The sequence below is a fragment of the Pinus tabuliformis genome, chromosome 6, assembly GCF_031772625.1.
Source record: "Pinus tabuliformis cultivar Carrire ecotype Pingquan chromosome 6, CPIR1, whole genome shotgun sequence".
Classification (NCBI taxonomy): domain Eukaryota; kingdom Viridiplantae; phylum Streptophyta; class Pinopsida; order Pinales; family Pinaceae; genus Pinus; species Pinus tabuliformis.
Window position 1 is genome coordinate 879,367,751 of NC_142292.1, and position 22,424 is coordinate 879,390,174.

General features: G+C 40.0%; 1 protein-coding gene across 2 annotated transcripts in view; it reads left to right on the top strand.

The window, feature by feature from the left end:
* Window positions 1–22,424, top strand: part of LOC149261685 (putative thimet oligopeptidase) — a 439,851-nt gene that overhangs the window by 210,531 nt on the left and 206,896 nt on the right. For both annotated transcript variants that reach the window (XR_016258489.1, XM_089422600.1), the window contains exon 6: window positions 2,538–2,618. Coding sequence is in view for 1 of the 2 variants with exons in the window: in XM_089422600.1 (XP_089278726.1) it covers window positions 2,538–2,618 (81 nt within the window). In the remaining variant the exon portion in view is untranslated. The remainder of the gene's footprint in view (window positions 1–2,537; window positions 2,619–22,424) is intronic.

The window sequence follows — 22,424 nt, forward strand, 5'->3', positions numbered from 1 at the left end:
TCGATAGTTGGTCTCCTTCGCCTCGCAGGGACTACCCCCCTTAGCCGCGGGAGACAGGCTCAAACGGAGAGACCGGGGATCAGAGTGACAGCCCCCGGTCTGAGCGTTGTCGTGCCAATCCGCGTGACAACAGGTCACGTTGTATAGAATTGTCTGGTTTGAAAACTAGCCAATTTAATGAAAAAAGGCTGGTTTGGTACCAAACTAGCCATTTCCAGTTCCAAACCTCAAACTAGACTTGTTTCACCGCCAAACTAGTTAGACCGGCCGGTTCCACTAGTTCTAATCTGATTTTGATAACACTTGTTCATTCTAACTAGAGGATGTTACACCTTGGTTCATGTATGGTGGTGGTTCTAGGGCCCTAAGGTTTGGATATTAGTAGACATGATGAGAAGCAACTTATGTGGTGGATTGTCTCAATAGTTGATTTCTCTTCATGATTGCATATCTTTGGTTGATGGAGCTTTGGGGTTGGGAGTTTATGGTTGCAATTGATGCCTTGATTGATAGTTATGAGATGCTCTTTGGTGTTATGGTATATCATTAGTGGATGGTTCATGATAATTTTGATTAGCCTAGCCTAACACTTATGCATCACACTTGTGCAACACCTTAATAACTATTGATGGATCAAGAGTGACTTCGGGTGATTCTAGTTTGATGATATCTCAAGGCTCTTGCTAGCTAGTAGGCTCAATGATTACTTCACACCAACAAAGGACACGATGAGGTCTATTGCCCTAATCTCTCCTTCCACTTGACTTGCTTCCCCTTAGTGGATCTATCACACTAAGCCTTGTGGTGATCTTGAATCACTTACAAATTTAAATCCTTTAAAATACTAGTCACAAAACCAAGAAAGAAAAGCTCTCTAAGTTGAAATGCTCTCTAAGTCGAAATGTACATCATGATCACATAACAAACCTGAAACCCCAATAAACACAAAGACATATTTCATCAAGTGCTAGGGATTGGAATACTCCCACTGTCAAACCATGAATTACAAATGAGGAAGTCCATGCAACTAGGGGAGAAAAAGTCCATAAATTATTATTTCTTAAAGATAATGACCAATGTTACCTTGATTCAAGCTTGAAATAGTAGTTAAACCTTGAAGGATGTGTCCATGTCCCAAGAAATGGTCCAACATACCCACATTTGATTTGATCTAAGTTAAATGAGAGCAGTAGTAGCCCAATGAATAGCATAGGTGGCTCCAACAAAGTTTGACACTTCTTTGACTCCCACATATGAATTGGCATACAAATTGACTAGTCCCACAAACAACGTTGTATAGAAAGCGCCCTGCCAGATTTTCCGACCATTTCTCTTGAGGTAGTAGACCTCGTCACAAGGATTCCAATGAACTATCACTTGCCCAATTTGGATCTAGGATGCTAGCTATAGGTAACCTCAAATAACTCGCATGTGTGAGTTGGAAATTGTTTATTTTTGCTTACATGGGCGTTAGAACTTCAATAGTTTGCTACTTTTTGGGTCCAAGAGACTGGCATGTTTGATGGGAGGTTCTATTCATGATATGCAACGTAAAATATCTTGCATACAACATAGATATACTTTGCCACATTTTTCTCATGTATTACTATGCTCACATCCCCCTTTGCTTGCTGAATTTTGCTTGAAAGAAAGCATCTATTGCCAAAATTTCAAGGTGACATGTCAAGTATGCACCATGCTGAAGAAAATGAGCCCTTGTTGAATTTTGGACGGGAACCCTATCCATTGGGATTCATAAAATAGTTTAGGAAACATGAAAATGGCCGAATATAGTACTTTTCCCAGTTTTCCTTGCTGAAGAAAAGTGAAGAATTTAACTATAGGTACCCCTGCTTGGAGGAGTAATAGACCTTATAAAGGTAGTTGTCTATTGACCACCCAAGCTATTTGATTTGGGTTTTCAATAATCAATTTAAAATTAGATTAGGGCATCTAGGGTCTAGATCCTTTGTGTACCTTGTATGATTGTAAATCATGTTTCTCTTGTGAATGCCACTTTAAATATACGTGTTCTACAAATGGATGTACAATGCGATCATAAGCTAGAGGTCATAAAAATGGATACATATGAGGAAACTAGACAACTTATCAATTATGGTGAGAAGGCCTTTTACCTACACATTATTGACTTAAGGCTAGATCTAAGGGAAGGGTATATGATAATGATTTCCAGATGTCATTACTTGTGAAACATGAAAACTGCTTATTCCTATGTTCCGAATTTGCAACATCATGTTTGAACTTTGCACAATATTGCTATCTTTAAATATTTTTTGAAATAAAAAGAACAGAAATTGATGTTCTCTCTTGTTGATATATCACTATTAGATGGTGTATCTCATATTTGTGTTTACATATCGTAGTTAAACCCTTACAAATAATTATCTTGGTAGTTCTAATAAAAAATATTAAGACAATTTTTTTTTCATAGAACAATTGAGCATTTTTGCCTATTTGAATGTGTTGTATCAATCATGTGAATTTATGTACTCATACAAGTTAGCCATGATTTTCAGAGTTTGGACAAAACAGAGGATGGGAAGCTACGGGTGAATGATAAGCCAACCCATACTTATCCTATACTAAAGCATTGCAAGGTATGTCTTTAATTTTATTCAAGAGTTGGAATAGACTTTGTTTTATTCCCCTTGTTATCCCTATTGCTAGTGAATTTTTTTATTACTTTTTCAGTAAGTACTAAAATTTAGGGTAGTAGGTTTCTAGGTTATTATGTTATTCAGGTGTAATTGAGGATTATATATCCTATAAATATTGATGGTGTTGAAAATTGGGGCAACTATGAGACGACTTTCCCCATAGGAACCCCGAGAAAATCTATCTTGCCCCAAAGAAAGAATTCGAATTGGTCGAGGGAAAATATTATTATTATTTAGTAAGGCATAAATTGGTCAAGCAATCATGAAAGAAAATATATTTATTATTATGAGCAAAATTTGGATTTAAGCATTAAAAGTATTTCCATCCAAAGTTACAAGTCGACTTCATATCATTCATATCGGCCTACGCGTAATGGATGCGACCTTTCACACATTGAAACAACTATATACACCCATAAATGTTCTTCCATTTGTCATTTGGATCTCGATTTTTTTTTGCGGTGGCTTGTCTCTACTCTGTAGCAGAATCTCGCACTATGGCTATGTGGCTAGCTCGCATACTCTCTGTGGCATGCATTCGCTCTATCTTTGTAATGGATTTACTCTATCTCTGAGGCATGGATTTGCTCTACCTCTATAATGGATTCACTCTATCTCTGAGGCATGGATTCACTCTATCTCTGTAATGGATTCGCTCTATTTTTGTGGCATGAGTTCGCTCTATCTCTGAGGCATGGATTTGCTCTATCTTTGTGGCAAGAATTCACTCTATCTTTGTGGCATGGATTCACTCTATATCTGTAATGGATTCACTCTATCTTTGTGGCATGAATTTGCTCTATCCTTTGAGGCATAAATTCGCTCTATCTATAATGGATTCACTCTATCTTTGAGGCATGGATTCGCTCTATCTCTGTAATGGATTCACTCTATATTTGTGGCATGAATTCGCTCTATCTTCGAGGCATGGATTAGCTCTATCTCTGTAATGGATTCGCTCTATCTTTGTGGCATGAATTTGCTCTATCCTCTGTGGGATGGATTCGCTCTATCTCTATAATGGATTCACTCTATCCCTGAGGCATGGATTCGCTCTTTCATTGTAATGGATTGAGTCTATCTTTGTGGCATGAATTCGCTCTATCTCTGTGGCATGGATTCACTCTATCTCTGTAATGGATTTGCTCTATCTCTGTGGCTGGGATTCACTCTGTACAACGACTCGATTTATTGTATGGCTCATATTACAATAATACCGTACTTCAGTGACATGTACTCACAGTGGCTCAGATTTTCTCTTGTTGTATGAGGGACAAGATCTATGATAAATTATATGGCAGTGATAGAGGCTGACAATATGATGTATGACAATGCCCTAATGTCATATGACAGTAGGGCTTTGATATCAATATATATATGACAAAGTGACCTTGAGTGTCCTAGTATGGAAATATTTAGATAACAGTAAGCTCAATACATATATGACAGTAATAACCTTGATGACAGTAGTAACCTTGATGATAGTGATAACATTCTCTTGATGACGGTGACCCTTGATGAAGGATATGATAGTGACCTTGATGAATGACATGTCAGTATGACTTGGCAGTGACCTTGATGTTGACAGTGATAGTGACCTTGATGTTGACAATGACCTTGTTGCATAATAGTGATCTGTATTAATGACTGATTTGATAGTGAAATGCTTCTTGGAGGTCTGCCACCTTGAGGCCTAATGTATTGGGTATTGAAGGATGTATCTTATGCTCTTTGTACTTTGTATCTCAATTGAACATTTGATGAATATCTAATAGAAGAAGATTCTAGTTTAGTTTTCTCCCTTGTGGGGTTTTACCTTGGTCTCTGACCTAAATCCTGGTATCTCTATTGTGTATGCTTTTTTTTTGATGTTCTTTACTGTTCCGCTGCATTGTTGATGTTATTGTTCTCTCTACATAGTTGCTAATGGTGGTATGATGATATGAGGTGAATGTAATAATGTTGAAAAAGTTTAAAATTGCAATTAATATACAACAAAGAACAATCTAGCCCTAAAATTTAATAGATGGGGGTTATATATATATATATATAGAGAGAGAGAGAGAGAGAGAGATAGAGAGAGTCTAAGCATCTTGTTTACTATAACATGAACACACAAAAAACCAAAATTGCATTCATATTTAAGAAGTGGAAGCTTTCATGTAAATGTTTACAAGGTAGTCAAATCAATCCACCTTATGAATATGGGATAGACCAACAAACACACTAAGGTGAAATAAAGCATAAAAGCATAAAATAATTTAAAGTTGAAGTGACTTTAATAATGCTTATGTCTAATATCTGTTTGATCATTATAATTTGACATTCACTTTAACACCCTCCTTGAATGGTTAATCTACTAAATACATTGAGCTTATTTCAGAAGTTCACATAGTTTTCAGGACCCAAAGACTTGGTGATAATGTCTGTAGCTTGGTCCTCTCTGGGGCAATACTTTAGCTCAATAGATCCATGCTCTACAATTTGTTTGATGAACTGGCAATATATCTTAACATGCTTGGTACACTGATCAGATATTGGATTCTTGGCTTGTTTGAACTTTGAGCATCCCTTGATTGTCAAAAGGTAGGGGCAATTGCTTTGTTGACCGCATCTTCATGTCTAATAGCATTCTCATGAGCCAAATCGCCTCACACACTCCTTTCATTGCCCCTCAATATTTTGCTTTTTTTGATTAAAGGGATGCTACATGTTGCTTCTTGTTGGTCCATGTGACTACACCTATACCAAGGCTGCATACATATCTAAAGTTTGATTTTCTTTCATCCACACTAGCTGCCCAATTCGAATTTGTATACCCACATAACCTAGCATCTTTGTTTTGCTGTATAGAATCCTAAAGTTAGGTGTCCCTTTCACATATCTCAAAAACTTCTTGGTTGTATTCCAATGCTCTACGTTTAGTGTTATCATGAATCTAGAAATGAAGCTCATAACATAATTCAAATTAGGCCTAGTGGGTATAATATATATCAATCTCCTCACTAGTTTCCTGTAGATTGACTCATTGATTGCCTTAGAGTTGGTCTTGGTTGAAAGGTTCAACCCTTTCTCCATAGGTATAGATGAGATTTTGCAGTTTTTTATTCTAAACTTACCGAATAAACTCTTGAAATCTTTTGTTTGTGAGACAAAAATGATGCTACTTGTTTGCCAAACTTCTACACCTAGACAAAATTGTAGGAGGCTAAATTAGTGGCATCAAAATATTAACTCATATTAAATTTGATCTATTGAATAGAGCTTGCCTTGCTAGCTATAGTAATGATGTCATTTGCATAAATGACTAGTAGAATGATATCATTACTATTACCAATGATTTTGACATAGAAATTGGAATTTGAAGGATTTTGGTGGAACCTCTACTCACCCAAGTACTTGTCCATATTTAATTTATCACGCCTGGGGTGCTTGCTTCAATCCATATAGATCCTTCTTTAGCTTGTAGACAATATACTCCTTCCCTAGAAGCTAGAACCCTTGTGGTTGATACATGTAGAGCTCTTCCTCCAAATGTCCATTGAGGAAGGCATCCTAGCACCCATTTGATGGACCTTCTACCCAATCTATGCTACAATGGATGGGACTGAATAAATGGTGCTCATCTTTGCTATAAGACCAAACGTTTCTTCATAGTTAATGCCCTCTCATTGGGAGAACTCTTCTGCACCAATTGTGATTTGTACTTGTCAAATGTGCCATTTTTCTTGGGCTTAACCTTGTTCACCTGTTTGCAACAAATGGGTTTCTTTCCTGGTGGAAGAGTTGTGAGATCCCAAGTCCAAGAGCGGTTGTGTCCCACTAGGCATGCGGACCACCAATCAACGACATAGTTAGAGAGGATGCAACATTGTGTAACCATTGGGAGAAGCGTGAGGAAGTTGGAATGATCGATAATGTTTTAGATGACATGGGAGTAGCAAAATGTGGCTAGGGCACAAAGAGAGCACTGATTAGAGAAACAAACACATGGTTGGAGGGAAGAGAATTATTAGTTGAGAGAGAGTTCCCACAAAATGTGAAACTTGCAAAGCTATAAGAATGGTGTTATGGTTCTGTTGACGGTGCTGGAAATTCGTCAACCAAGCAGGTCTCCCTGATGTGAAGTACCAATAAGACCTCACACCGTTTGGAGTAGGAGCCCCATCCGGAGTGTTAGTCTGACCACCATAACTCAAAGGTTTTCCTTAGCTGCAATGGATAACATAAGAGAGTATGCACTTAACCTTTGAAATCAACAAGTAAGGTGATATTGAAAAACACTGATTGCAATGTGTAAAAGGAGACTTTCAGGAGGGGAGAGAGAGGAGTGAGCCTTTGGAAAGAAGTAATAGTACTAACCTAAGAGAGACACATGAGAGCATGAAAATATTCGTTAGTTATCTAGCAAAATAGTTCACATAGACAGAATGATCATTAAAGAAAATACAACACACATTCAACAAGATAAGTACCAAAGCCACCGAAATAGTTCAATTTCCTTAGTACATGTGAACAAAACACATACCACAAACATATAAATAATAGTCTTACTACATTCACGATACATGCATGAAAATGTGTTGGCTCATCGAGCTTTTGATTATTAGGTGAAAAATGCAAGTACACAGTGACAATGGCGAGCCACTAGCTCCAATAGTGAAACATTAAGTCACTTGTTGCTTCTCCAAAGAATCATCTTCTCTCCTATGCTAAGGTAGAGAAGCCAAGGCTGGCTCTCTAATGGCTAAGCGTCCAAAAGCCTTTTGCTTGAGTTGTGAGGGTGTATTTATAACAAAGATAACATGAAAACGACACTTATTAAAGTGAAAGCAAACAAGAGTGACAATCATAAACATGAAAGCGACACTTGCAAAAGCTAAGGTGCGCAAAAGCAACAATTGGAAAAACTCATCGAAATAGAAGTACTATCGCAACCAAAAGTGAGAGACTTCAATTGAAAGTGCACACTGACTGTCGTCATGGGTTTCGCAGTACACTGAGCTTATGGATTGCGTAGTCACTATCATTAGTGATTGCGCAAGCCTTACCTTCAAGAGCTGCACAATGCTTATCTAAGCTTGCATAGAAAGATGTGATTTTGTGAATTCATTGAAGACAGAAAATCTGTGAGCAAGTGACTTTGACACTTAGAATCTCAGAGAAGGATCAACCAACCATGAAGCGGATGAGAACAATCAAGGAACAACGGATCCTAGGATCACAAGTAGGTGTTAAAAAATGTAACTATGTTCAGTCTTCAATAATATACTTGAGTCATTATGAAATGTACTTGTCAAAAGAATAAATAAAAGAATTTTTAGTATTGTAACAATGACTTATTAAAGCATGGGTTTCATGCTTGGGTCATCATTATATTAGTTAAAGTCCCCATTGTGGACTACTAGGATTAATATTGAGTTTATAGAATCATTGTACATTCAAAGAGACCCTTCTTAGGCTTTTATACCATGTAAAAAGGTTTTGTATCAAGTCAATTATGAATTATATACCCTCCACATCATGTCGGCCTAAAAGAGATCAAGTCGGCCTAAGGCCTCATTCGACCCACAAGAAGCCTATATATACAAGGAGGTCGAAGTCATTTGGAGCATTCACTCTCAAGAAAGTTCGATATCTCAAGAAGAGCTAGAGAAGCGGAGAATCAAACCCTAATGTAATATCTTTGATTTTCCAAGATGGTATTAGAGCTAACGTCAAGAGAAGTCGAAGATCACTTTGTTGGCATGGATTCTCCCACTATGGTGAACCACATAAGATTGGGTTACAACGCTGCTGGAAGCTGGATCAAGAAGGTCATCTATTACTTGTTCAACAAGGCTAAGAGTCAAGGATTCTTGGTTGCCCTTACAGGTTTTCTTACTAATGACAATGCATGGATCATTGATAGTGGAGCATCGAGACACATGACAAGTGAAAGCAAACAACTTCACACTATCAAAGAAGCCATCCTCTCATGCACTAGAATTGGGTGACAACAAAAGCTATGCTGTTAGAGGCCTGGGATCAACACCATTGAAGATGGATAATGGATCGAAGCGGCATCTTGAAGAATTTCAACCCCCACTCCGGTTATCAGTTTTCCTTATCACCCCATGCATTTAGTTTTAAATCCAAGCATGATAAAAACTCTAAAATTTGGAAATGACAATATTTTATGAAAACACAAATTTAGAGATTTCACAACTGTTGAATTTGCAGAAATAAAACACAGCAAAATTATGACAACCACACACAAAAAATAACACAGTGATTTTTGGTCAATGTGACCCTGGAAAAACCCCCCTACAACTCTTGGGGAAAACTAGTTTGAGAGCTCTTCTTTATTTCTGAAAATACTTTTACAAGGAAATTGAAATACACAGTAAAAATTCCAGCAACCACAAATTACAACTTATCTCGATTTCCATGCTTGAACTCTGCCTCGAAAATTGTGCCAATTAGCAAACTACCAAAACAGAAAATTTTCCAGCGATAAAACAACATTAAATGCTGTATGGCCTACCTCGAAAATCGTGCCTAGAACATGCTGTATGGACTGTACAGATTTCAGTAGTACGACTGCCTCGAAATTCGTGCCCAAAATCTGCCTCGAAATTCGTGCCCTTGCTGCTGTCCCTCTTCCTTGATTTCTGTGCCTTTCTCCTGCTGTACGGTTTTGCCTTGGGATGCGTGCCAATAAATGCTGCTGCCCAGATTTGCTGAAATGTCTTCTTGCTGCTCTCCTTCACTTCCTCACTGCTCAGAAATTTTCTCCTTGCTCTCTCTTCTCTTTCTCTCAAATGCTCATGAAAGAATGAATTGATCTTTTTCTCTTCTCTTCTCCTTTTACTCTCTAAATGACCTTTTGGGTTACCCTAAGATCTAATGGCTGAGATTCATTTAGATCTAGGGATGAGAATAAATGTGCATTTAATTCTCACTTTCTATTTTTTAACTCACCCACTTAAATAAAGACCCACTTAGCTTTTTATTTCCATAGTCACTTTTTCACTTTCTAATTCTTCATTGACTTTAATAAAGTCACCTTTAAATTAGAATGTAACTTTACCACTTATAAAGTCACTTTTAAATTAAATTGACTTTACCACTTATAAAGTCACTTTAGGAGAAAAGTACAAATAAATTTGGACACTTTTCCCTAGGCCAAATATCAAAGCCATAGGGAACCACTTGTTCTCTGGTACCCAAATTTTAACACTCCCTCTTACCGAGGAAAGTGTTCCTCAACACTCCCATCTTGTCTCTGAAGTAGACATGCTTGCCTCGTGGTAAGGCTTTGGTGAAAATGTCCGCTATCTGCTCATTTGTGGAAATATACTCAAGCTTTGACAACTCCCTTTTGGACATGGTCTCTAATGAAGTGATACTTGAGCTCAATATGCTTTGACTTGTCATGAAAAACTGGATTCTCCGTGAGTTTTATGCAACTTTGATTATCACAGTAAATTACTGAAGGTCTCAATGCTTGACCAAATAGACCAAACAACATCTTGCGATGCGATATGGCCTCACAACTAGCCAAACTAGCAGCCATATACTCTGCCTCAGCTGAGCTCAATGCAACTGACTGTTGTTTCCGGCTGATCCACGACACAACTGTCGAACCCAACCCAAAATAGCACCCGGAAGTACTGTTCCTATCTGAAGCACAACCTGCCCAATCTAAATCCGTGTACCCTGCGAGTCTCACTCCATTACCCTATCTATAATCCAGACCAAAATCCACAGTCCCATGCAAGAAATGAAGAATGTGTTTTGCAGCCACCTAGTGCACTCTCCTGGGCTCACACATGAACTGACTCATAGTGTTAACTGCAAAACATATATCTGGTCGAGTGTTGACCAGATACATCAATTTACCAATCAACTGTCTGTATAGAGTAGGATCCACGAACTAGGAATCAAAAGCGTGAAGCTTCTTCCAGTTAGGGATCATAGGTGTAGACATGGGTTTGCAGTCCTCCATGTGAAACCTGCTAAGAATATCCACAATGTACTTCCCTTGTCCCAGGAAGAAATGCCCCTCCTCCTGCCACACCTCCAATCCCAGAAAATAATGCATCATGCTGATATCCTTCATCTCAAACTATGAAGCAAGATCTCTCTTGCGGCCCTCAATGAGTCTCTCTGCACTAGTGATGATCAAGTCATCAACATACAACACCAGAATGAGAGGCTCCTCACCCACCACAATGAAGTATAGGTGCGGATCAGCCTCACTCTTTGTGAAACCCAACTGCTGTAAGTATGTATCAATCCTCGAGTATCAAGCTCTAGGAGCTTGCTTCAGGCCATAGAGTGCCTTTTTCAATTTGCATACATGGGAATCCTTCCCATGCACCTCAAAGCTCTGTGGCTGCTCAATATAAACCTCCTCCTGAATGAAGCCATTGAGAAATGCGGTCTTCACATCCATCTGGTGGATCTTCCAACCCATCTCTGCTGCAACCGATATAATGGAGCGAATAGATGTATACCGAGCTACGAGAGCGAAGTTCTCCTCTTAGTCAACTCCCTCTACCTGTGAGAACCCTCTCTCCACAAATCGAGCCTTGAACTTCTCAATGCTCCCATCTGCAACATGCTTTATCTTGTAGAGCCATCTGGAAGTAACAACTGATTTACCTTCAGGCCTCGGCACTACCTTCCAAACATCGTTCTTCATAATAGAAGAATACTCCTCTATCATGGCCTCTCTCCAGACCCGCTGGCTGACTGCCTCCTCATAACTAGAAGGCTCGGATTCAACGATGCTTGTTACCAATGCCATGTAACTACAGAATGACTCAGGTGGTTTACTCCCTCTAGCCTGTCTCTTTGGCCTAGCAACTAATGTGGTCTCGAGCAAGGTATCTTGAAGCCACTTGGGCTTCCTCTTCCCTGAGCATACTTCTCCCACTGGAGTGAAAGAATCCTCATCATCATCAGAAGCCTGAACTCCTGAAGGCCTGCCAATTGACCTCATGCCTGAATCTATGCCTGTAGATGTTGAAGTACCATGCGAACTGTCCATTAGTGGACTACCCTGTGAACTGCTCTGTGGACTGCCTTGCATGCTACCTGAAGAACCACCCACCTAACTCTGAGAGCCACTGCTCATTGATGGACCTGACACTGTAATCGATGTACCTTTTGATCGCTGACCACTGGATCCCTGTGATTGACTCAGCTGCTCCTGAGGCTCTGGTGACTCTGGATACTCTAACTCCTGTGACCTCCTGAAATTTCTCTCCTCCTCGAACTTCACATCCTGCCTGACAACCACTTTCCTCTGCGCAGGAATATAAATACGATAAGCTTTTGAGGTCTCGCTGTAACCCACAAAGATGCCCTTGTCTGCAGTGGGCTCTAGCTTGGTCCAGTTCTCCTTGGGGACATAGGAATATGTAAGGCACCCAAAGATACAAAAGTGCCCAACATCAAGCTTCTTCCTAGAAAAAACCTCCTCCGGAGTCACATTCCCCAAGGCACGATGTGGACTCCTGTTCTGCAAGTACACAGCAGTGTTGCAGGCCTCTGCCCACAAAAATAAAGGTAACCCCTGATCATGAAGCATGGCTTTGGCAGCCCCTACAATGGATCTGTTCTTCCTCTCCGCAACCCCATTCTGCTGGGGGTTGTAAGGAATTGTGAACTCCCTCCTAATGCTTGCCTCAGCACAAAAATCAACAAACTCACCAAGAGTATACTCGCCTCCATTGTTCGACGTGAGGACCTTGATCTTCCTACCTGTCTGGGTCTCTACAAGAGCTTTGAACTCTTGAAACCACTTGAAGACCTCACTCTTGGTCTTGAAGAAATAAATCCAGGTCTTCTTGGAGTGGTCATCAATGAATAAAACATAGTACTCATAGCCACTCAAGGATGCATGAGACATCCGACCACTCACATTGGTATGAATCAAGTCAAGGATCCCGATCGCTCTGCTGTCATTGCTGGGAAAAGGGGATCTGGCAAACTTCCCCATAGCACATCCTCTGCATACATCAAGGTGATCAGAACTGAAATCTGGCACACCAGTGGTGATCTCCTGCAATGTACTCAAGGCCCCATGATACATGTGCCCCATCCTGCGGTGCCAAATCTCACACAACTCTGAACTGCTAGATCTGCTGTCGGTCCTGTCTCGAGTGCTGCTACTCAATGCCATCAGGGGCTAGAATGAGAACTTGTACACCTTGGAATGGCGCACACCAACCACTCTAGCTGAAGAAGCTAGAGTTCCCCTAGGATATATAAGCACCTGCCCTCTCCTGAACAACACATCATACACTATGTCCTCAAGTGCTGAGACGGATATCAGGTTCTTCTTTATTCTAGGCACATATAGAACATCTGACACTTTTAAGGGAGGTTTGGGTCCCCTATCAAATGTCAATGTTTCCACACCGACTGCTCTAACCATGCTGTCATCACCAAGTACTACCTCCATATCAGTGTCATCCTCTGAAAGCTCTGAGAAGTACTCTTTGACTCCTGTCATGTGGCGGGAAGCGCCACTGTCAACATACCAAATGCTAGAAGATGCTCTGCTAGTAGTGGAGAGTGCACACTCCCTCTGAACCTGTATGGCAGGTGATCCTGCACTAGTGGCCTCACAAGCTATGAACCCAAACTCCCGATCAAAGCTCTTTGAGAAACTCTCTATCTCTGTAGAAGTTGCCATGGGTTTGTCTTTCCCTTTCTTGTTCTTCTTCTCCAGACACACAACAACACAGTGTCCCAACTTTTGACAATTCCAACATTTGACTTTGGAATAGTCCTTCTCCTTGTTCTGCTGCTTGCCTTTACCTTTGCCTTTGCCTCCACTGTTGGAAGCTTGCTTCTTTGCTCTGCCCTTCTTGCCTCTTGCTAACAAGGCCACATTGTTATCCTCCTCTTTCTGATCTCATTCTGAATGCAATCATCCCACAACCTCTCCCATCCGGGAAGGTTTTCCAGCGCAACAATGCCATCCACAAAATTCTCCCAAGTCTTGGGAAGACCATTCAAAGCAATCCTCACCAACTCAGTGGGTGCAATGATCTCACCTACGACTGTCAACTCATCTCTCACTGAAGTGATCTTCGTGAGGTATGCTGTAGCACTGTCAGTCTTAGCTATTTTAATGGCCTTTAGTTTCTCCTTTAGGACCATTTTTCTGTTTTCACATGAGCTCTGGTAAAGACTGGTCAAGGATGTCCACATCTCATGCGCATAAGTCTTTCCTCTCACATGAGGAATGACATGATCTTTGACTTCTTCCAGAGTCAATCTTTTTTCCTTAGCATTCTTTTTGTTAAACAGGGTTAGCAGGTATTGCTACTGTGTTCTGTGTGGTGTTTACCATAATGCCCCAGATTTTTGCTTCCTCAAAGATGCTCTGGATTATTTCCTTCCATGCATTGTAGTTGTTCTGCCCATCCAACCTGTCTTCAACTCTCAAACCCAGTGTTCGGGGGAGCGCACTTGCCGAATCCCACTCCCAATCCGCGCTCCGGGAGCGGGTCGGGAGCGCGCTCCCTAAAAAAAATTTCGCTCCCTGCCTTTTCGGGAGCATTTTCGGGAGCGTTTAGCCTTTTTTGCAAATTTTTTTTTGCAGTAATGTTCGAAATGCAATTTTTTTCAAAGAAACAAATAACTTTTGAGTGGGGAAACTTAATGATCAAGCCTATGGCCCTAGTATTGATATGCTATTCATGGTAATGTTAAATTCTTAAAGTAAAAGTGACATTCTCCTTAATCTTCATTTTCATCGTTTTACTTAAATTTTTAACATTACCATGAAATGACTCAGGATGTTTGAGAGTGGTTCCGACCTCATTGGATTTCATATGGAGAAAGTAGAATTTTAGATTTCATTCAAAATCCAGCAGACTTATTAGTTTTTCAGGATTGGGGGATTGTAATGTTTCCATTGAATTTTGTCATGTATTAGGAACTTGTATTTAATCAAGAGCACCAATACCTCTATGTACCTTGATGTTAGTGACATTGGTTGTCGAACTCCTCTATCACGACCCTCCTAAAAATGTACACATCACTCAAACAAAATCTTGACTTGACGTGCTCTTCTTTTTCTATCTTATGTTAATGCTTAGAGGGTGATATTAATGACAAAGATCCCTATACAGATACAGAGGTAATGACAAAGACACCTCTAGATATTAATGCTTAGAGGGTGATATTAATGGCAAAGATCCTGATTTTCCAACAAGACTAAAAAATTAGACATTTCTCGTGGTGACAAGAGGCCCAAGCATAAGAAATAGATAATATATTTACTTGTCTTTTCTAGTTTCTAGTAGTTTTTATAACTATTGACTCTTCCATATTTATTATGATATTTTTTTAAACAATATATGACAATTTAAGTTTGAAGTTGGCAATTATAACTCATTAGTAATGAATTATGAATATGATGCTTCATGAAAGTTGAAAGTTGTTTCATTTCATTTCATTTTATAACTTTCATTTCATGTTAGATATTATTTGTTGTAATGGTTACACTTAGCTTACAAGTACAACTTTGGTGGTCAATGATGATAAATGTTATATATTGAATTTTGAAAGCTTGAAACTTTAAGATTGATGAATCATGAGACTCAATATGTTATATGTTACTATGTTATTAACTTGTGGACGTGGTTAATGAAGATTATAACTTCTAGATGATTGTTGTTATATGGTTCAATCTATGTTTTTTTTATGTTTTTTATATCTAATTCATTATTCTACATGTTTTTGTTGACATATATGTATCAAAATATAAAAAATATAAAAATATATATATATATATATTATAAAAAACTCTCTGGGATTCGCTCCCAAACCGGGAGCTTCTGAAAATGTCGCTCCCACACCCGTTTTCGCTCCTGTTCCCTGCTTTCGCTCCCGCTCCCAAGTAACACTGCTCAATCCCAAAGACATGTTTCACTGTCCTACCAAACTGAAATTTTCAAATCTGTGGTAAAGGTTCCTGTTTTTTGTGTAAAAGTTAGCTTGCTGTAATTTTCACTTCGCTGTCCTAAACTGCACTTTTCAGCCAACCAAGCTCTGATACCATGAAGAATTTCAACCCCCACTCCGGTTATCAATTTTCCTTATCACTCCATGCATTTAGTTTTAAATCCAAGCATGATAAAAATTCTAAAATCTGGAAATGACAATATTTTTTGAAAACACAAATTTAGAGATTTCACAACTGCTGAAATCGCAGAAATAAAACACAGCAAAATTATGACAGCCACACACAGAAAATAACATAGTGATTTTTGGTCAATGTGACCCTGGAAAAACCCCTCTACAACTCTTGGGGAAAACCAGTTTGAGCTCTCTTCTTTATTTCTTAAAATGCTTCTACAGAGAAACTGAAATACACAGTGAAAATTCCAGCAATCACACATTACAACTTATCTCGATTTTGTGCTTGAACTCCGCCTCGAAATTCATGCCCTTGTTGCTGTCCCTCTTCCTTGATTTCTATGCCTTTTTTTCCTGCAGCACGGTTTTGCCTTGGGATGCGTGCCAAAGAATGCTACTGCCCAGATTTGTTGAAATGTCTTCTTGCTGCTCTCCTTCACTTCCTCACTGCTCAGAAATTCTCCTTGCTCTCTCTTCTCTTTCTCTCAAATTCTCATGAAAGAATGAATTGATCTTTTTCTCTTCTCTTTTCATTTTACTCTCTAAATGACCTTTTGGGTTACCCTAAGATCTAATCTATAAGATTCATTTAGATCTAGGGATGAGAATAAATGTGCATTTAATTCTCAATTTTTATTTTTTAACTCACCCACTTAAATAAAGACCCACTCAGCCTTTTATTTCCATAGTCACTTTTTCACTTTCTAATTCTTCATTGAGTTTAAAAAAGTCACCTTTAAATTAGAATGTAACTTTACCACTTATAAAGTCACTTTTAAATTAAATTGACTTTACCACTTATAAAGTCACTTTAGGAGAAAAGTACAAATAAATTTGGACACTTTTCCTTAGGCCAAAGATCAAAGCCTTAGGGAACCACTTGTCCTCTGGTACCCAAATTTTAACACATCTCAACAACATTCCCTATGTTTCAGGTTTGGAAAAGAATTTACTTTCTATTTCTTGTTTAGAAGATAAAGGGGAAACGATTGCTTCTGTTGATGGAAAAGTATTGATTGTGGAAAAGACTCTAGCATTGATAAAGCTACGGTTATTGGAGTTCGTGAAGGAAGTCTTTACCGAGTCATTACACCATCTCCTGAAGCTTTGGTTCATATGGAAATAAGTTCCATTGAGCTATGGCATCGAAGGTATGGTCCATCTTCATTACAGGATCATCCCTACTCTTAGTCAACTGGTTCATGGTATTCCTAATATGAAGTTAGATCATGAAGGTGTGTGCAAGGGATGTTGTTTGGGGAAACATACTAGAAAGCCATTTCATAAAAATGAAATTAGGTCTAAAGAAATATTAGGCCTCATCCATTCCGATGTGTGTGGGCCCATGTCTGACAAATCACTTGGAGGTGATCTTTACTATGTAACATTCATTGATGATTATTCGAGGAAGACATAGCTCTACCTACTCAAAACTAAAGATGAAGTATTTGATAAGTTCAAGGAGTTCAGGGCTGAAGTGGAAACCTTAACCGAAAGAAAGATAGACTCTAAGGCCTGACAATGGTGGGGAATACACTTCTATAGAGTTGATTGCATATTGTAAGGATGCAGGTATTAAGAGGGAGCTCATTGTTCCCTACTATCTTGAACAAAATGGATTGGCCGAAGGGAAGAATAGGCCAATTGAAGAAGGCATTTGAACTATGCTCCTTGATCAAGATCGACCGAAGTTTTAGTTGGGTGAAGCAATGATGTTTGTCGTGTACATTCAAAATAGAAGTCCTCACAAGAGTCTTGATAATACTACACCTGAAGAAGTATTCACAGGGAAGAATCCGAGTGTGGATCATCTCTGAATCTTTGGAAGTCTAGCATATATCCATGTTCCGAAAGACAAGCGAAAGAAGTTGGACTCGACAAGTATCAAGGGAATATTTGTTGGTTATAGTCTTTTCTGAAAGGCATATAGAATTTACATAAAGGAAGGAAGACACATTGAAGTAAGCAGGGATGTCATATTCGATGAAAATCAAGCTTACAAGAAATCAAAGGATATTCCTATTGATTCTGATGACGAAGAAGTTCCCGTATTTGAAGAAGAAGAAGTTCATCATGAGAACTCTACTACATATGTTGAAGAAGAAGGACCAAGTGAGCTTATTGAATCAGTGGTTGTTCCAACGACAAGGAAGAGGCCAAATTGGTTGAAAGCTACATTAGAAGATGCTGAAGGACATGAAGCTGCAACTGGGTCCTCCAGGGAAAGTAAGAAACCAAAGAGATATTCTGGCTATGCTGCATATATGACAAAGTTAATTGAAGCCGAACCATCTACATTCAAGGAAGTTGAGCATGAAGAGGTTTGGAAGAAAGTTGTGCAGGAAGAATATCAATCCATCATGAATAATGGGGTTTGGGAGATCGTTCGCAGACCTAGTGACAAATTAGTTGTCACATCAAAGTGGATCTATAAGATCAAACATGTTGTTGATGGTAGTATAAACAAGTACAAAGCAAGGTTTGTCGCAAGGGGTTTCTCTCAAAAGGAAGGTATTGACTATTAAGAAACCTTTGCACCTACAACAAGGTACACTACCATTAGATCATTGGTTTCATTAGTTGCTACAATGGGTTGGAATACCCATCAAATGGATGTTAAGACCACAATTCTAAATGGGACCATTGATGAGGAAGTGTACATCGAACAACCCAAGGGATTTGAAGTGAATAGCAGGGACTCTCATGTTTGTAGATTCAGGAAGGCCCTATGTGGTTTGAAGCAAGCATTGAGGGCATGGTATGCAAGAATGGATGCATATCTATTTAGAATTGGGTTCGTGAGGAGTTCTGCTGATCCGAATCTATACATCAAGGTCGTGAATAATGAGCCCGTAATTATTCTACTATATGTGGATGATCTATTCATCACTGGTGTAGAAGAATTTAAGAATGCAAGAAGATGTTGGCAACTGAATTTGAAATGAAGGATCTAGGACTGATGCACTATTACTTAGGCTGAGAAGTATGACAAAGACCCGGGGAGATATATTTGGGGCAAGGAAAGTACATCATCAAGTTATTGCAGAAATTTGGGATGATGGTGTGAAAATTTCTCAACCGGAATTCCTACTGCAGCAAACTGATGTTACTTCTCCTACTTGTTAATTCATACAAGTTATTTACTGTGTGCTATGGTAAATATTGAAGTAAATTCTACTGCAACCTTCACTTAATTAAATTATATGCGGAAACAAGAGTCTGAGAATGAAAGAAAATACAACACAATTGACACTGTTATTTTTGGACAAATGTCGTCAGAAAAACCCAATGTGGGAAAACCAGTGCAGCAGTTCTGAGGCTTTTATATTATTAAGCATTAGTTTCTGAATACAACTTTGGATGCCCTTTTGGCAATCCAGTTACATAGAAAATAAACTGGCAGAAAAACATAGTGAGACTACCTCACTCTACTCGACAATTCCGACTGTTTCGGCAGCAGAACCAACTGTCTCCGACTATCTCTGCCCTGGCCCTGCGTAGGCTCTGCGTCAACCTCAATAGGCTTAGCGTCAGCCCAACTGGGAAATGTTTGCTCTCTGGAGCTGTTTCCAGCCCTCTCGGCTCATAAATCTCAGCTGCTCGACAGATTTTGGATTTTTGCACTGGAAGACTGCGCTGCTTCTGCATGAACCCTTCTAGCTCTGCGTCAGCTCTGCATGGGCCCTTTTGGCCCAACATCAACCTCTCCTGGGTCTACACTGCCTCCTCCTAGCGTCTCTCTGCCTCTCTGCTGCTGATCCAGGGTCCTGGAGAAGATACTCTAACTCAAATATCCCTGCCCCTCACTGCAAAAGCTCACTATCAAAAATCTCCCGGCAGCTGCTCTGCTTCAGAAAATCGATTCTTTGAACTGTTTCTATTTGTTTTCCAAATGCCCCTCAAGTCTCCTCTTATAATCCTTCTGTTGATAACCAACGGCCTAGATTAGATCCTAATCAATGGCTCAAATCATTTTGGCTTGATCCTCCTCTTCTTCTAGAAGTTACACCCACAATTAGATTAATACCCATTAATATTTTTAATTTCCTAAGTTTAGACTTTGGGTCCCATTAAAAAATATTAATTATTTTAATAAAATTGTCTGTGGGTGGAATTTCCCAAAAATCTTTCTGGGTTCTTTGGAATACATGTGCCCAAGCCTACCTGCAAAATATGAGGCCTAGAGGACATCCGATGCTACCCCAAATCAACACTCCCTCTTAGTGAGGAATGTGCTCTAGCAATATGCTGCTGCATATTGCTCTGACTTTGAAGCATGGTCCTCTGCACTGCTGAGGTTTGACATGCTGTCCACCAACTACTGCTCTGCTGCTGTAACTGTACTACTGCTGACGCTGCCACTGTCAACACTGCATCCATACTACAACTCCCTCTCAAGTGCTACATCTGTGCTACTGCTAGCACTGCCATTGCATACTGTTGCTGCGACTCAATCAACAACAGAAAAACATCCAAAATCACTGAACTAATGTGTTCAGTATGATACCACGTGAACGCTGGAGCTTGACTACTGCTAGTCTCCGCACTGACCCTCTGAATATACTGCGCTCCTATTGACCTCTGCTCTGTGCCATTTGCACTGTTGTCAACTTTGCTCTACACTGCTCAGACTCTGGCGCTCCTAGCCACTACAATTGTATCTCCGACACTCCTCGGCACCATCCGACACTAGTCGATCCTACTACGACAAAACTGGGCTCCCGTAGCAAGGTATTGATCCAAGAGGTGGACTCCTCAAGGATCCTACCCATCTATAGCTCTTTCGAACTACAACTCCAAATCAGCCCACCTCCCTCCTGGAGGTATCTCGACTGCCATGGCAAACTCCTTTTCGATCTTCGCGGGTGCAACCTTCAGATTGTGCTTCTCATCCTTGTCCTTTTTCTTAAGAGGACACTTGGTAGCGTAGTGACCCATCTCACCACACCTGAAACACTTGATCTTTGAGACGTCTTTCTTACATCTCTGCTGCTCTTGCTATCCCTTTGATGCAAGGGCTGTATTATCCTCCTCCTCCTTGGGCTTCGACCCACTGCTGCTACTTCCGTCAAGTTTGACCTTGACTAAGTCTCTCCTCAGCTCCTCTTGTTTTAGAGCTGCCCACATCTCATTTCAATTTGTCAAGGCTTCTTTGCCCACGATACTCTGGACAAAGACTTGCCACTCATCTGAGACAGAATTGAGGGCCAGTTTAACCAACTTTGAATCTTGAGGTGTATGGCCCGCAACAAACAACTCATCGCGGGTCTCCTTGAGCTTCATGAGGAATCGATCCACATGTTCTCCTTTCTGCATCTGAGCAGATCTCAGCTTCTGCTCCTTGTACATCTTCTGCTACTCGGAAGAACCTTGATATAGCGTTGCGAAGGCACATCCCACATCTCCTTAGCAGTCCCTTTGCTAGCGACATGACAAACAACGTGATCCTTTACTCCAAGGATCATCCTCTTGGTCTTCACCATTTCTGATCTGTACTTCTTTAGCGGATTTGGATCTGTAGGCACAACCACCATGCTGTTGACATATGTCTTGAGGGCATGCTCATCTAGAAGGAATGACTTTCTCTGTCGAACTTGTCGTGATCCCTCAAGCCATTGGTTGCCATTTCTGCCACAAATAGAAAGTCGAATGACCTCCTCTCTCCTCTGTGCTGTTGCTGGGCTAGCTTACACAACCCCTGCTGGAGCTAGTAAATTTGCTGCCCCTTGTTGCTGCTCAGCTCTAGAGAATTTGAATTCGTTGGCTAGGAATTCCTTAGGAAGAAATTCCCTCAGCTGCGCTTCTCCTCTTTCTTCTAACGATTTTCTGCCCAACAAATTGCCTACAGAAAAATCTGTGTCCCACCAGCTTCTCCTCACGCTGAGGCTTCAACGCTGCTCCCTCTGCCCTGACAAAAACTTGTTCTGGATGTCCTTCTCTCCGTCGACTCACTCGGAGAGAGATCGCCTCGAAATTTTAGCCCTTCGGCTAAGAACTGCGCAAACCCTTTGGGATTTCAAACTGCTGCTTCCTGTAACTTTTTGATTTCCCTCTTCTACTCAACGTTGGATCTACTAACTGCACTTCTGATACCATGTGAAATTTCCTCAACCGGAATTCTTACTGCAACAAACTAATGTTACTTCTCCTACTTGATAATTCATACAAGTTATTTCTCGTGTGCTACGGTAAATATCAAATTAAATACTACTGCAACCTTCACTTAATTAAATTATATGTAGAAACAAGAGACTGAGCAAGAAAGAAAATACAACACAATTGACACAATTATTTTTGGACAAATATCCTCGGAAAAACCCAATCTGGGAAAACCGGTGCAACAACTCTGAGGGTTTTATATTATTAAGCAGTAGTTTTCGAATACTGGATGCCCTTCTAACAATCCAGTTATAGAGAAAATAAACTGGCAGAAAAACTTAGTGAGATTACCTCACTCTACCCGACAATTTCGGCTGTTCCGGCAGCTGAACCAATTGTCCCTAGCTATCTCTGCGCTGGCCCTGCGTCAGCCTCAACAGGCTATATGTCAGCGCAACTGGGAAACGTCTGCCCTCTGGAGCAGTTTCCAGCCCTCCCAGC